The sequence below is a fragment of the Eulemur rufifrons genome, chromosome 3 (genome assembly GCF_041146395.1).
Source record: "Eulemur rufifrons isolate Redbay chromosome 3, OSU_ERuf_1, whole genome shotgun sequence".
Taxonomy (NCBI): domain Eukaryota; kingdom Metazoa; phylum Chordata; class Mammalia; order Primates; family Lemuridae; genus Eulemur; species Eulemur rufifrons.
The window spans coordinates 87116105-87133039 of record NC_090985.1 but is presented as its reverse complement, the minus strand read 5'-3'; the positions used below and the strand labels follow the sequence as shown (position 1 = coordinate 87133039).

Below are 16935 nucleotides of genomic sequence, written 5' to 3'. Positions count from 1 at the left end.
TTAAATTGTCACATAACCGTTTACATATATGTCTTTTCTCACTGTTTCTGAAGGATAGAGGCTACATTTTACTTATCTTTGTATCCTTACTGCCTAGTACAGTCTGATATCCAATAAACAGTAGATGCCGAATAAATATTTGGTAACGAATGAATAAATGTGTTAGTGATTATTTCTGACTTCTCTAAGTTGGCAACTTCTTGAAAGGCAGTATCTAAGCTTAATAATTTTATTCCTAGAACCTGTCACAATTACTGGCATATATTGTATCCAATTAGTGCTTAAATGGATTTTATATATTCCATTCTGTACTCATTACTGTGGTTTAATGTTTCATGCTGGTCACTGACAAAAGATCTAAAACCGAAAGGGCCTTAATCGTCTAATAACAACCCTTTCATTTCCTACAGATAAAGATACTGAGCAAGGAGAGGTCAGGTGATTTCTCCACAGCAACCAGGAAATACTGGGTCTAGAATCAAATTCTCAAATTTCCCAGGTTAGTACTCATTCTACTACATTTTGCTACTTAGATTGAATTTATGAAACAACTTTACCACTTTAATTTTTTTAACAACACCTACAAGAGATCCTCATGATCCCATACTGTTTATTTCAACAAGCATTTTTTGGAATTACCTACTCTATTAAAAACATTTGAGGCTGCTGTTTTTAAGTTTGCAATCTTGTGGAGGATCTTATAACCCAGTGTTGATAAAAATAATTACTTGGCAAAATAAAACAAAGCTTTGTTTCTCTTTGGGTAGGAATTTTTAAAAGTTGTAAATTTTCCTTAGTTTTATTTCGCTCTCAACTTTAATAGTTTGTAAAGTCTTATTAGAGGTCTTCAAAAGTAAAATTTCTTTTATTTTTTTTCTAGGTTTTCTGATCCTTTCTATGAGTTTCACCATCTGTGGTCTTTACCAATAACTGTGGTTTAATCAATTGGTAACAGAGAAAAATCATTAACTAGGAGAAAATGTCAAATCTAAAAATGAAAGAAGCAGCCCTTATCTATCTTGACAGAAGTGGAGGCCTCCAAAAGTTTATAGATGATTGCAAGTACTACAATGGTATGTTCAGCAAAGGTGACTTTATTTGAGAAACTCTCAACTAAATTCCTACATATAACTATCCTGACATTTACATTTGTCTATTTTCACAGATTCAAAACAAAGTTATGCTGTTTATCGATTCAATATTTTAATAAATCCTTCTGATGTTGTTGAATTAGATGCTGAACTTGGAAATCACATTTTACACCAGCCTTTAAAAGCTGCTCAAGTTTTTCAATCAGTAAGTTAAAGAAAGAAATAATTTTATACCACATGGAATTTTTGGTAACTTTTTGTTTGTTTGAAATCATAGGTCTGTTTTATTGCTGTAAAGACTCTCTCATTAATTGGGCAATTGCAGACAGAAACTCAAGTAAGTTTTGGTGAAATTTAACAAAGGAAATTCAGGTACAAACTTTCATGATGACTTGTAAATCAATATTTTTATATTCTTTTTTTATTTTTTAAGAAGTATACTACATTTTTTCAAAGTTCAATGGAATATCTTACATGCACGTCTTTATTTCCTATATTATCACTTATAACATTAAACACTTCTGTGATAAAGTATTTCAAATATACCCAAAAGTAAAGAGAATAATACAATGAATTTCTATGTATCTATCACTCAGGTTCAATGTTACGATATTTTGCCATACGTGCATCATCAATTTTTTTCTGAAATATTTTAAAGCAAATCCTAAATGTTCTATTATTTTATCCCTCCATACTTTAGTATCAACCTCTAAAAACTATGGTTGTTCCCCTCCCCCTCCCTTTTTACTAACTTGATCTTAGCCAAAAGGTGAGAAGTGATTTCCCTCCCTTTTTATATCAATGACTTTTTGAAGAAACTAGTTAATTATCCTATGTTACATAAGCTGAATTTGTCTAATTGCTTCCTTGTGGTGCTATTTATCTTATTCCCCTATACCTCATATTTCTAAAATAGAAGTTGGCTTTAAAGGATTTTTAGATTCAGATTCAACTCATTTTGACAAGAATATATCATAGTTGATGTCATGTATTCCATATTGCACTATATCAGGAAGGTATAATATCTGTTGTCCCACTTTTAACAATGTCACAATTGATCAGTGGGTTCTTGTGATGTCATTCTGATCTCTCCATTATATGGTTTCCCATCAACTTGCACCTAATGGTTTTAGCGGCCACTGATGTTCATTGCCTAGAATCCATTATTTCATTAGGAGTTGCAAAATTGCAATTTTTCCAATGTTAGTATTCTTTCTGAATTTGTTAGCTAAAACTATTCTATAAGAGAAATTTTCTCTCATCAACTATTTGGTTACTTTGAAATACAATTTGTACATGAAAGACAGGATAAATGTTTAATTCCTTGCATTTATACTTTTTCAGAGAGTAACAAATTGAAATCTAGCAGCTTCCAATGATGACCAATCTTTTTTTGCTTTTTGTTTTTCTTTTTTTAAATATGAAGAACTCATAAACTTTTTAATATAGCTGATTTAATATAGCTGTTATATTTCAATGCATCTCTGTTATTCCTTTTAATGCTTATATTATCCTACCTCCAGTCATTGAGAATCCCTTCAAATTTGCTTCTATGTCCTTTTGACATATACTGTTTGTTTTTTATAGCTCCCTTGGTTTCTAACAGAAGAAGATATCCCAATTCCATTCAATTTTCTGTCCCAGACCTGGAATCAGCCATTTCCCCCAAGGAGCCCTGATTCTTTTTAGTGAAAAATGATCTTTAGAGATCACAGTCTGAGCACTAGGAGTGTTCTTTGCTATTGGGTTGACGTTGTTTTTGAAGTCTTTTCCGTGGATTTAGCAAGCAAATGTGTATATTTAAGGAAAAATAATGAGTTCATAATGATATTTTATTCCTAACATTAACAAATCATTTACTAAATTTACTCAGCAATGTACTTATATTATAATGCAAGTCAAATGGGATCTGCAATTTTAATACCATTTTTATGTTCTTATTAGATTAATATTGTGCTGAAATTAACACATTTACCTCCTCTGCCAAGTTATGGTCTTGATCTTTGTGACTTCCCACTTGATTATACATCTCAGAGATTTTATATGATGCAAGGAATTGTGATTGCAATGACAACAGTAACTAAGTATACACAAGGTGCAAGATTTCTTTGTTCAGATGAAGCATGCCCTCTTTCAAAAGGTAAGTATTAAAATGTAAAATCAAAACATCAAGCAATTTATCTTTTAATCCCAAATCCTGTTTACCATTAGTTAGGAAACAAAGTAGGAAGAATGGAATAAAATTTGATATCTCCTAATGTTTATACATTTGCTTTGAATAATCTTTAAATGCATTCTTTCTCCTTTTCTCCCCTGCCCCCAACTTAACAAGTGCACCTATGTCACTGAAGTACTTGTTCTTCTCACACATTGTTTCATGACTGCTCACTCTGTTCCCTCTCCATTTAATGTCCTCCCTCATCCCTTTGACTTGACTTCAGTCAGGTCAGTCCTTCTCTAAGATATCTTTTCCATTTATCCCTAACTGTCATTGGGTTGAATGCCCCTCCTCTCTTCTCTCTGAACACTCTGCAAATGAATACTTTATATTGAAATTGTCTATTGCTTATTGCCAAATATAGAAATTGTGTGTTTAAGTATCCATATTACCAGTGCCTTAGCATAGTGCCTGGGAAGAAACAACCATGCAATAAGTGTTAATTGAACTACTCTGCACCCAAATGCAAAATTGAATTAATTATACTTTGAATTAAATTAATTTTAAAGGATTGAAAATAGCTAAGTCTGAAAGCAAATTTAGCTTATCACTGTTTTCTTTCAGGATTTCAGTATATAAGAGTGCATGTGCCTGGTGCTACAGAATCTGCAACAATAAGAAGTGACTTTTTGTGTAATCTATGTGCATCTTCACTTCAAGAAGACAGCAAATTTAGAGTACTTGGTGGTAAAATGCATTTACATTTTGTAATTACAATTTTTAAAATAGTGTCTGATATTTCATGTGGAAATTAAATTGAATATATATTCTAAATCTAGTTTTTTTTTCACTTTGCCTTAAGATAAACAGATAGTTGAAATAATTACCACAAAGTCACTTCAGGCTTTTCAAGGATATTCTAACAACCAGCCATTTAGGTTCCAATCTCTTACAATTTTCCTAAGAGGTGAGTAAGTTCTGTTTGAACTCAAAATAAATTGCTATAAATTATGTTATTGACTTGTTTATACTTATAAATGCTACTTCTATAGCTTAAGAGTCACATCTTCTTACTCCTGAGTGTTTTAAAAAATATTCATATTTAGCTAATGTATCAGTTATTCAGTTAGTCATACAATACTCACTTAAAATGATATTAGCACCTGCTATATGTCCATAACACTGTGCTATGTAAGTCACAGTCATTTTAAGGCAGTGATCTCTCGCTATTCTGTGTGTGTCTTAAATAAATATTGGAGTTATTGCTGAGCCCTCTGGAGCTAGAGAGGAAACAAAAAATGGAGATCATTGTTTTATCTTCACTGAAAGAAGTTAACACTTGCTCCTCCTTATCAACCTTTCTTTCATAGGTTTATCACCAGCCAGCTTCTAAGTGTGGAATGGAGGAACAAAATTTTTAGTGTGATTTTTAAAATAAACTTTGAACTCATGCAAAGCTTTGCCCAGTCTGTAGATACAAAAGAGGGACCTAGTATAATACAAGAGGTAGACTTTGTAGACAGACAGACCTAGATATGCATTTCAGTTCTGCCACTTACTAGCAATTGAACCTTGTACAAGTCATTTAACCTCTCTGTTTCTTCATATATAAAGTTGAGATAAGAATATCTACCTATCTTACTGCTTACAATTAGATAACGTATGTACAAGTACTTAGGTGTATTATAAATAGATAATATATGTACAAGTACCTTATATGTACTGTAGACAGTAAAATTTTCTTCCTAAATAAAATTATTACTTATAAGGTCACTTTTATTAACATTCTTTGTTATTTAATACAGAGACATTTTATCTTATATAGAATATTTTTTCTTTTTGACTATATTATAGGACAGTGTCTATTAATAGTTGCTATGTCTTATGCTTCTTGAAGTTAATTCAGCATTGCATATAAGAATCAAAATTTATCAGCAATAAAATTGCATCACTTTACATTAATAGTGACACTGTATAGGGATATTATACTAAATAAGAGTAAATATTACTAACTCAACTACTGAATTGTTACTGGTTCTGAATCTTTAAACCATACGTCGTGTACAAGTTTCGTTTAATGAATACACATTTTCTTCTTTGTTCAATAATTGTAGATGAATCAGTGAATAAAATGAATATAGGAAATGAATATAAAATTATTGGAATTCCAACATGTGTAAAAACCTCACAAACTGTCTGTATAGAAGCAAATAGCATAACTTTTTGTAATTCAAAAGGTAAGGAAAATATAAATATCATATATTAACAAATATTTAAATTTAAATATATTCAGCAAATATTGTTCGCCTGTGTGCTGAGCACTCTTCTAAGCATTAGGAATACAGTTGTAAATAAGACAGTCAAGGTTCCTGCTCTTAAATTGTATGGTAGACAGATAACATGTAAACTAATCAATAAGACAATTTAAATAATAAGTGCTATGAAGGAAATAAAACGGATAATGTGGAAACTTGCTGGCAGGCCGGACTTCTTTCTTTTAGCTAAGTTTTATTTTGATTTTTTTAATATAATTAGCAGAAAGAAAAAAATGTTTCAGGATGCCAACAATTAGAGATTACTACCCTTTATTTTCTAGCTAAGGCAATTCTAAGTAACTGTTTTGATCTGAGAAAAACTATAAAATGGTATCATTTTCCTCAACTGAGTTCTGAACCAATGAAGAAATAAGACAAAAGCCAGGCACGGGAGGTCACACCTATAGTCCCAGCTACTCTGGAGGCTGAGGTGGGAGGCCAGGAGTTTGAGATCAGCCTGGGCAACATAGGGAGACCCTTGTCTCTAAAAAAATGTTTTAAATAAATAAGATAGGCCAGGTGCAGTGGCTCATGCCTGTACTCCTAACACTCTGGGAGGCCGAGGCAGGAGGATCGCTTAAGGCCAGGAGTTTCAGACCAGCCTGAGCAAGAGTGAGACCTCATCTCTACAAAAAATAGAAAAATTAGCCAGGCGTGGTGGTGCGTGCCTGTGGTCCCAGCTACTCAGGAGGCTGAGGCAGAAGGATTGCTTGAGCCCAGGACTTTGAGGTTGCTGTAAGCTATAATGACAACACTGCACTCCAGCCTGGGAGACAGAGTAAGACTATGTCTCAAAAAAAAAATAGATAAATAAATAAATAAGACAAAGATAAAGGCAGATGAGGGCCAACATATCACATTTATTACTGATAATTTCCTTTAACAGTTCCAGCATATTTTAGCATTAAGTAAATAAAAGTAGAGAGCAGACCTTTTCTTTTAACTTGACTCACAAATATCTAAATGTGGGAAAGCTAGGTTAAATCTTGAGTAGAGTTGGATATTTTGGAATCCATAGATAACCATCTGTAGTAATAGAGACCCATGTTGAATTTAAATGTAAGTGGATTCTCAATACTTCTACTTATCTTGAAGAGAAAAGCTTCTTAAAAGAACAAAAATGTTGAAAGAAAGCATGGCTGTTGAGTATCTCAAGATTTATTGATTTTGGTAGCAGAACATGACTTATATATAGGTGAAGAAGTGTGCTTTCTTATGCTGACCTTCAGAATTAGGCAAATTTAGCCACCCAAATGTGGCAAGAGTTGGACTAAAATTAGGCCTCTCTTGGTCCATGGGCATGGGTGAGTAGAGGAAATCGTTGCTTTATTATGGCAGCCCAAGAGGAAGGAGAATGGGACTGGGTTATACATGCACTGCTCTTCCTCCCAAACTGACCAATTCTATGAATCAGTCATTCCTTTCAGGAATTGGAGAGATCGAGGGGGTGGAGAAGATCTAGAATGTTACAATATGGTACAGTGCTTTTAAACTAGTAGAATATAAATCTTTCCTTTTAACAACAGCATTGAAATATTTCCCATTCTACTTATTATCACTCATTGAAAGTGATGCTATTTCAAACACAGACATATAGGCACAAACACAGCAATACAGGGGCGCCATGATCTGCCTTTGCTCACACCGATCTTGAAAGGAGAAGAATGAGGGATTTGCCTGGTGCCCACAGCTAGTGTATGTGAAAACACAGAGTGACTTCTTCCCTTTATTACATTGCCTGGGGTAGAAATGGTAGACTAGTGTGACCGCCAATCAAAATTTAATATCATTATAAGAATTTGAATATGGCATCATTAAAACTATAATTTGATATTTTAGATAAATGGAATCAAATATCTATAATGTTGTATGCTTATTTTAAAACTCTTTCTAATATATGTGTCAATATTTACTTTCAGTTCCTTCAGAAATTAGTAACAACTTCAGGTGTCTCCTCTCCTTGACTTCCAGTTCATGCTGGAAGTTTACAGCAGTACTTGCCAATATCTTTGCATCACAAATTGTTCCTCCTGGGACTTACAATTTGCTCAAGCTCTGTTTGTTGATGAGTCTTGTACAGACAAGTGACCGGAAAAAGGAACTGGAAGATTGCCTGGATATTTTAATTATAACAAGTGATACTCTACTAGTAGAGAGGTAAATATATGACATGAATTTTTAAAATATTAATTGGTCACAGGTTTGCATAAATCTTTCCCATGAGCATTATTACAAGAAGAATATTTAGAATTTATCTGAGCTAGTATAATTATTTAAATCAATTTTTATCAATAAAGTTTGAAACTTTGAAAACATAAATTGATAATTGAGATATTTGCTTTCAATATTTTAAGAGTCTAACCTCTCAAAGTTTCAACCTATTCCCCCACTCAGACCTTTACAAATAAATGCCAGCCAGCCTTCTTTTTCCCCCATTCCCTAGCTCTATATTCTACTTTTGTGGGGTTTTTTTTCATTTTTAAATATTCTCTCCCTAAGGAGCCAATATGCCATTTTCTTATTTTTTTTTTAAGATTCCATTCAATAATATTGATTTGCTGTACCCAAAAGGCTCTCAAAAGTACCAAAATTACTGTTTTGGGGGTACATCATGCTAACTTTGGAATAAGCCTGTACTTAACATTTTGTGGCTCCCCATTAGCAAGTACCCTTTTCTTAAAAAGTTATTTAAATGTTCACAAAGCTTAGAATAACCTCCTTTTAAAATATCTTGTATGTAATTCTAAAGCAAAAAATAAATTTATAAAATTAATTTAAAATAGAAAAACTAAAATTCAAATTACCATCAATTTAATTGTACAAATGATGTTTTGCTAAAATTAAATTGCCACTGGCAATGTAAATATGATGCCAAATTCTATAGATTTCATCACTTTATTCTTCTACTCATGGAGCATGAAAGTATTTGTTTCCTTACAGACTCATCAATTCTGCATATTATCAAACTATTAAATTTTGTAATCTGATAGGTAGAAAATGGTATTTTATTTTAATTTGCATTTCTTTAACAGGAAATAACTTTCAGCATCATTTAAATCTTATTAAACAATTGTATTATATTTTACAAACCTCCTAATCTTGACCATTATTTATTTTTCTAAGTTGCTTATCTATTTTTTATTGGTTTTTGATAGCTATTGTAAATTAAGGCCTTTATCTCTTTTCCTGTTTGTCATTAACCTTTTGATTTATGGTATTTAGGGCTGTATGAGAGATTTTGATTTTTTGTTTGTCCTTTGGTAAAATTTATTTGTAGTGAAACAATCATATCTTCTTATCATTAAAAATAATCAATAAATTTTACCAAATACATACACTCCTATAACCACTACCACAATGAGATGTAGAACATTTCCATCACCCCAGAAATTTCCCTCATTCCCTTTTCCAGTCAGTTCGTATCTCCACAGGTGATTTCTTTTTTTTTTTTTTTTTTGCTACAGAGTCTCACTTTGTTGCCCAGGCTAGAGTGAGTGCCATGGCGTCAGCTTAGCTCACAGCAACCTCAAACTCCTGGGCTTAAGCGATCCCACTGCCTCAGCCTCCCGAGTAGCTGGGACTACAGGCATGTGCCACCATGCCTGGCTAATTTTTTCTATATATATTTTTAGTTGGCCAGATTTCTTTCTATTTTTAGTAGAGACGGGGTCTCGCTCTTGCTCAGGCTGGTCTCGAACTCCTGACCTCGAGCGATCCACCCGCCTCGGCCTCCCAGAGTGCTAGGATTACAGGCGTGAGCCACCGCGCCCGGCCACCACAGGTGATTTCTGTCACCATAAATTAATTTTCCTGTTGTAGAACTTCATAAAATGGAATCATACAGTGCATCCTCTTTTGGGTCTAGTGTCTATCACTCAATAAAATGTTTTTGAGATTGATCCAGTTGTGTGCATCAGTAATTCATTATTTTTTATTGATGAATAGTATTCCATTACATGAATATACCACAAATTGTTTATACATTCTCCTAGTGGTAGGTGTTGAGTTTTGCATGTTTTGACTATTATGAATAAAGGTACTGTAAACATTCTTGTACAAGTCTTTTTGTGGAAATTATTTTCATTATCTTGGATAAATACCTAGGAGTGAATTTCTGGTATATTTAACTGTATAAGAAACTGACAGTTTTCCAAAATGATTGTACCATTTTATATTCCTACCAATAGTGTGAGAATTCCACCTGTTTCCAACCTTATCAACATTTGGTTTTGTCAGTCTTTTTCATTTTAGCCATTCTAGTGAGTATGAAATGGTATCTCCTGGTTCCAATTTGCACTTCCCTGATGACTACTGATTTGAGCTGTTTTTCATGTGCTTATTGGCCATTCATATATCCTCTTTTATGAAGTGTCTCTTCAAGTCCTTGGCTTGCCTTTTAGTTGGGTTGTTCTGGATGTATGTCCTTTGCTATATACACACACACACACACACACACACACATATACATATACAATTTTTTCCCCCATCTAAAGCTTGCTATTTTTTAAATTTTCTTAATGGTGTCTTTGATGAGCAGACTTTTTAGTTTTGATGAAGTTCAATTTATTATTTTCTTTCATGTGTAGAGTTTTCTGTGTTCTGTCTAAGAAATCTTTGCCTACAACTGGGTCATGAAGATTTTCTTTTATATTTTCTTCTAGAAGCATTATAGTTTTTAGCTTACTTTTTATTTATTTATTTGGACGAGGCCTGCTACATTGCCCAAGCTGGTGTCAAACTCCTGGGCTCAAGCAATCCTCCTGACTCACCCTCCTGAGTAGCTGGGACTATAGGCATAAGCCATTATGCCTCACAAGAAGCATTATAGTTTTAGCTTTTATATTAGGTTGGTTATCTATCTCAGGTTAACTATGCATATGGTGTGAGGCATGAGTTAAAATGTTTTTCTATGCATTTATCCAATTTTTTCCACACCATTTGTTGAAAAGACTTTCCTTTTCCCATTGAATCATTTTGGTACCATTGTTGAAAATAAATTGAACTGGGTAGAAACTGCATATAAAATTGAACTGGATATAAATCTATTTGAACTCTCTTTTCTATTACTTCAATATATTTGTCTATACTTATACCAATACTACATTTTCTTCATTATTGTAGCTCTGTGCTCAGTCTTGAAATCAAGTGATACAACTTTATTCTTAATTTTTAAGATTTTTAAAAAATGCTTTCAGGTCCTTTGCATTTTCTTACAAAGTTTAGAATCAATATATTAATACCAACCTCCTCACCAAAAAGAAGCCTTTGAGGATTTTGATTGGAACTGCATTTAATGTATTAATCAATTCTGGGGAGAATTCAATATTAACAATATTGAGTAGTCCAAGCTATAAGTTTGGTCTATCTCTCCATTTATTTAGATCTTCTTTAATTTGTTTCAGCAATGTTTTATAAAGGTCATGCATATATTTTGTTAAATTGATTCCTGAATACTTTCTACTAAAAATAGCATCAAGTTAACTGTCTCATTAATTTCATTTTCAACAGTTTGCTATGAATATATAGAAATACAATTGATTTTTATATTTTGACTTCGTATTCTGTGACCTTGCATCAGTAGTTTTAAAAGTTGCTCAGGTGATTTCATTGTGTAGCCACGTTTGTGGCTTATCATTCCATATCACCATGTACTAAGCCTGGCTATATATTAGAACACCTGGGAGAATTAAAAATATATATATTTATGACTATGTCTCACTCCCAGAGATTCTAATTAGGTGGTTTGGGGTGAGCGGCGTGACATTGGAATTTGTTAAAAGCTCCCCAGGTGATTTTAATGTGGGCTAGGGTTGGTTTTATTATAGAAAGAAACTGCAGGCCGGGCGCGGTGGCTCACACCTGTAATCCTAGCACTCTGGGAGGCCGAGGCGGGTGGATCACTCGAGGTCAGGAGTTCGAGACCAGCTTGAGCAAGAGCGAGACCCCGTCTCTACTAAAAATAGAAAGACATTATATGGACAACTAAAAATCTATATAGAAAAAATTAGCCGGGCATAGTGGCGCATGCCTGTAGTCCCAGCTACTCGGGAGGCTGAGGCAGTAGGATCGCTTAAGCCGAGGAGTTTGAGGTTGCTGTGAGCTAAGCTGACGCCATGGCACTCACTCTAGCCTGGGCAACAAAGTGAAACTCTGTCTCAAAAAAGAAAAGAAAAGAAAAGAAAAGAAACTGCAAAAGTTTCTTTCTAAAATCACTCTCCTATTTTATATATCTTCAAACTAACATCCAAATTCCTTGGAATGGCACATACACTAGACATATTTTCTACCATCTACCTATCCAAATCTAACCCTCTTTTGCCTTGCATGTTTATGCCTCACCCTCTTTTGCTTTGCATGTCTATGTCTACTCATTATAGTTGATTATACCAGCAAGCTATGCTTTCTGTGGCAATGATTTGAAAACTAAGCTAAGATAATCATATTCCTTTCTTAGAATTTAAATTTGAGAAATAAAGATACTGAGACAATTAGAAAAGAGGTTAGAAACTAAAAAGCTGTATCAAGAGTTTGCAGGATACAGAGGCAGGCAGCAGGCATAGTTATGACGGTACATTGACAAGCCTAATGCAAAAATTCTGAATAAGCAAAAGAAAACAATCCATAAAAAGAGGAAGGCCCAGTTCAAATGTCATCTCTGTGTAACTTTCTTTGACTCCCTTCCAGGAATAAATAATACTCCCTTATGGATATTCTAAAGATATTATTTTAGTACTTATTGCATCATGTTTTAGTTTTTTATGTCTCTCTTTTTAGGCTATATGTTTTTATCCCTAGCAGATAAGCTGGTATAGTATAGCACAGGTGTTCAATAAACATTGAATCAAATTAAATTTAATTGTCTAGCTGTTAACACATTATGACTTCTGAAAATCAAATAAAAGTAATGAAAATTTTATTTTTTCCCCTAGGCTTTTGAATTTTAGCATAAACCTTGTTCCTCGTGGTATATGTCATCCAGTCTCTACTGAAATTTTTCCCACTCTATCCAGGAATAAGTATGGAACTGGAGCAGTTAGCATTCAAGCTGGCAGTGCTTTGCTAGCCAAAGGTGGTATCTGCTTTATAGGAGACTTGGCTTCACACAAGAAAGATAAACTTGAGCAGCTTCAATCAGGTAAACTGTTTTTTTTTCAAATTAATGTTTACCTATTTAACATATGCTCTCATCAGTGTCAAGAAGTTACTTAACAGTTAAGATAGTATTGCACATGTTTTAGGAATTGAGAAATTATATTAAATGCCATTTCTCATTTCAGTTTTATAAATAAAAACAGGAATCCAATGTGAAAATATGCTGTTTTAGCCTTTGGTTTCAGTTTGTCTCAATACATGAGTTTGTATAGAATATATAAGGAACTCCTGCAACTCAATAGGGAAAAATCAAATAATTCAATTTAAAAATGAGTAAAGGATCTGAATAGACATTTCTCAAACAAAGATATACAAATAGCCAACAGATATATGAAAAAATGCTCAGCATCTTTAGTCATCAGAGAAATGCAAATCAAAACTATAATGAGATATCATCTCACCCCAGCTAAAATGGTTTTTTTCAAAGAGACAAGCAATAATGAATGGTGGTGAGAAAGGGGAACCCTTGTACACTGTTGGTGGGAATATAAATTAGTGCAACCATATGGAGAACAGTATGCAGATTCCTCAAAACACTGAAAATAGAACTACCATAAGACTCAGCAGTCCTACTGCTAGGTATATGTCCAAAAGAAAGGAAATCAGTATATCAGAAAGATATCTGCACTCCCATGTTTATGACACCACTATTCACAATGGCCAAGATTTGGAATCAACCTAAGTGTGAATGAGTGGGTTAACGGATAAGGAAATTGTGGTACATGTACACAATGGGATGTTATATAGTCATAAATAAAGAATGAAATTCTGCCATTTGCAACAACATTTGTGGAACTGGAGAACATTACATTAAGTGAAATAAGCCAAGCACAGAAAGGGAAATCTCACATGTTCTCACTCATATTTGGAAGCTAAATATTAAAAACAATTGATCTCATGGAAACAGAGAGTAGAATGATGGTTGCCAGAGGCTGTGAAGAGTAGCAGGGAGGGTGGAGGATAAATTGGGGATGGTTAATGGCTCCAAAAATATAGTTAGGTAGATAGATAGAATGAAAAATATTTGACAGCACAACAAAGTGACTATAGTCAACAATAAGTTATGGTATACTTTAAAATTATAAGTTATGGTATACTTTAAAATAACTAAGAGTAAAATTGGAATGTTCCTAACACAAAGAAATGATAAATGCTTGAGGTGATGGATATCCCAATTACTGATTTGATTAATACACATTGTATGCCTGTATCAAAACATCACATGTACCCTATAAATATATGCAACTATTATGTACCCATGATAATTAAAAATAAAAAATTGAAAAAAGAATGAAATAGCAGTTTTGTGCAGCATTTCCATTGTTCTGACAAAAACAAAATACATGTGAATGTGCAAAATACTAGTGGTTCCACATATGAGATAAATGTTCGTATGTTTGCATTTAAGACAGGTATTGTACAATATAAAGATAAAATTCATACCAATAAAATTTTGATTTTTCTCTATTTAGAATGACAATTACTGCTGTTACATTTTTTGTTAACTGTTTTATTGAGATTCACATATTATATAATTCACCACTTGAAGTGTACCATTCAGTGCTTTTTAGAATATTCACAAAGTTGTGCAAAACTATTACCACTAATTTCAGAATATTTTCATCACTCCAAAAGGAAACCCCATACCCATTAGTAGTCACCTCCCATCCCTGCCTCCCCCCACCCACTCCACCACAGTTCCTGGCAAACACTAATTACTTTCTCCCTCTATGTATTTGCCTTTTCTGAGCATTTCATAATCAGTCAAACCTCAGTATCCTCAGGGGATTGTTTCCAGGGCCCTTGTGGATACCAAAATCTGAAGATGCTCAAGTCCCTTACATAAAATGACATAGTATTTGCATATAACCTGCACACATCCTCCTGTATACATCTCTAGATTACTTACAATATCTAATACAACATAAATGGTTGACCTGCTTTCTATTTATACAGTTTTTTTCCACATAAAAGAACATTACTTAATTTTAGCCTCTCTTGTATGCCTGTGCTATATGACCAATCTCATAGACCTCTGCTTATTCCACACAGATGCCTGACCACAATTCCACCTACATGCTTTGGACTGCGGTTTCTAATCAAGTCATGGGACACATAAACATTCACATATTTTTCTTGCCTTGTTCTTTTTTATGGCAGATGCTCTAACTTAGCAGTATCTTGCACAAAAAATTTACTTATGTCTTTAGTACCCAAAGTCTATATAGTATAATTCTATATAATAATGTTTGTTATTAATTTGTAGACATAGACCAAAAAGAACTTAAATAACAAATGGATAATGTATTCTGATTTAGTTCTGGAAAGCAGAAGCATTACAGTATACATCCCAGGAAAGAAGTTTGGGGGTGACATCGATCAACAAATGACTTTTCCAGTTCAGTGCAGTTTTTGGTCTTTTCTTGATATGGATTCATCTTCAAGGAGAACTACACAGAAAAACAATGCTTTAATTGGTCAGATGGTAGGGTATATGTATATTTTATTATTAGAATGTTGTTCAGGGTATTTTGTCACAGATTTTAATATGTCTTCTTAATGTTTTTGTTATTAACACATTTCTATACTTTATTGGGCACAGGAACTAAATGTTTAAAAATTGTTTTAAAATTGTGGTGTTTTTTACATCAGGTATCTGCACACTAGAAATTACCACTTTAGGCCGGGCGCGGTGGCTCACGCCTGTAATCCTAGCACTCTGGGAGGCCGAGGCGGGTGGATCGCTCGAGGTCAGGAGTTCGAGACCAGCCTGAGCAAGAGTGAGACCCCGTCTCTACTAAAAAATAGAAAGAAATTATATGGACAACTAAAATATATATATACAAAAAAATTAGCCGGGCATGGTGGCTCATGCCTGTAGTCCCAGCTACTCGGGAGGCTGAGGCAGTAGGATCGCTTAAGCCCAGGAGTTTGAGGTTGCTGTGAGCTAGGCTGACGCCACGGCACTCACTCTAGCCCGGGCAACAGAGTGAGACTCTGTCTCAAAAAAAAAAAAAAAAAAAAAGAAAAGAAATTACCACTTTAATAGATAGTTGGAATCTTTAATGAATGATGTGTAAGAAAATAATAAAGATTTTTAAAAAATCAATCACCACAGAATTCCCAGACTAGTGATAAATTTCTTTAAATTATAATTAATTATACAAACAATAATTAATTTAATAATAATAAATTATATGTGATGATTAATTTATAATTATTTCCAAAGTGTGAAAATGCCAAATTTTAATGTATGTTTGTTACCCTTTGGTTTGATGTAGGATTGCAGTTTGATTCCAGCTAACCTTATGGAAGCATTTGGATTATTGATTAATTGTAATGAATCATCTCCTTGCCACCCACTTCTTCCTACTGTGGAACACACTTTAAAGAAAGCCATTGATCCTGAAAGACTGCTTTATGTAGCTTCTAAACAGTTCACAACTGAAGATTTTGAAAAGGTAAAGGTAGATAAAATGGTTACCCTGAATGCTTGTGCTAATGTTTCTCAATTTAAGTAGAAGTCCCTTTGAGCATTCGGTTTTCTTTACTTAGGATTCTTTTATTCCAACTTGCTTCCAGCTTTTAAACATTTTAAGGACATTGTATAGAAATTATTTAAAGTTATAATTAAATAAACAAATGGGTAAGGAAATGTATATTAAAATGTTGAGTTTATTCACTGTCCAAATCACCATAGCTTAAAGAATTTCAATGAAAAGAAAACCAAAATAGAATATGTCTATGGAAAATTATGATAGGCTATATAGATATACAGTTATTTACATTTTACAGCCTATTCAAAGGGATTTACCTTATGTGAATGCCTTCAGAGTTCTGACTTTAGGAAATATCTAGCATGATTCGTTAACTCATTTTAATGTCCTGTCACAATGAAAAAGTGGCATGTTTCGAGAACTTGAGGGTAGATGATGTAAATTTAGTAATAATTCTGATAACTATTAAAGGTGCTCAAGTATTTACAACTGAAACCCTTTTAGCTATTGAGAAATGTGTCCACAGTAGAGCAGAATATCTGGGTATGATAGACAAAAGGCAGGGTATATTAGAAAGTGGAAGTCCATGGGTCATTAAAAAAATTGTTTTCATATCTGCCTCCCTTGTAAGCATATTGCATGAGTAAAATGTTGAAAGGGGGGTGAACTTAAAAGATGAATTATGAGCATTGTTTATTCACATGGGTTAGAAAAGAAAAGAA

At 33.4% G+C, this 16935-nt stretch overlaps 1 protein-coding gene across 1 annotated transcript in view; it reads left to right on the top strand.

Annotated features, from left to right (window-relative positions):
* Positions 1–979: 979 nt before the first annotated feature.
* The window catches only part of MCMDC2 (minichromosome maintenance domain containing 2), a 30044-nt gene continuing 14088 nt past the window's right edge, over positions 980–16935 (top strand). The window contains exons 1-11 of the mRNA XM_069466426.1: positions 980–1073; positions 1166–1296; positions 1369–1428; positions 3036–3231; positions 3874–3996; positions 4112–4216; positions 5364–5486; positions 7484–7721; positions 12494–12699; positions 15035–15201; positions 15998–16177. Coding sequence (XP_069322527.1) covers positions 980–1073; positions 1166–1296; positions 1369–1428; positions 3036–3231; positions 3874–3996; positions 4112–4216; positions 5364–5486; positions 7484–7721; positions 12494–12699; positions 15035–15201; positions 15998–16177 — 1623 coding nt within the window. The remainder of the gene's footprint in view (positions 1074–1165; positions 1297–1368; positions 1429–3035; positions 3232–3873; positions 3997–4111; positions 4217–5363; positions 5487–7483; positions 7722–12493; positions 12700–15034; positions 15202–15997; positions 16178–16935) is intronic.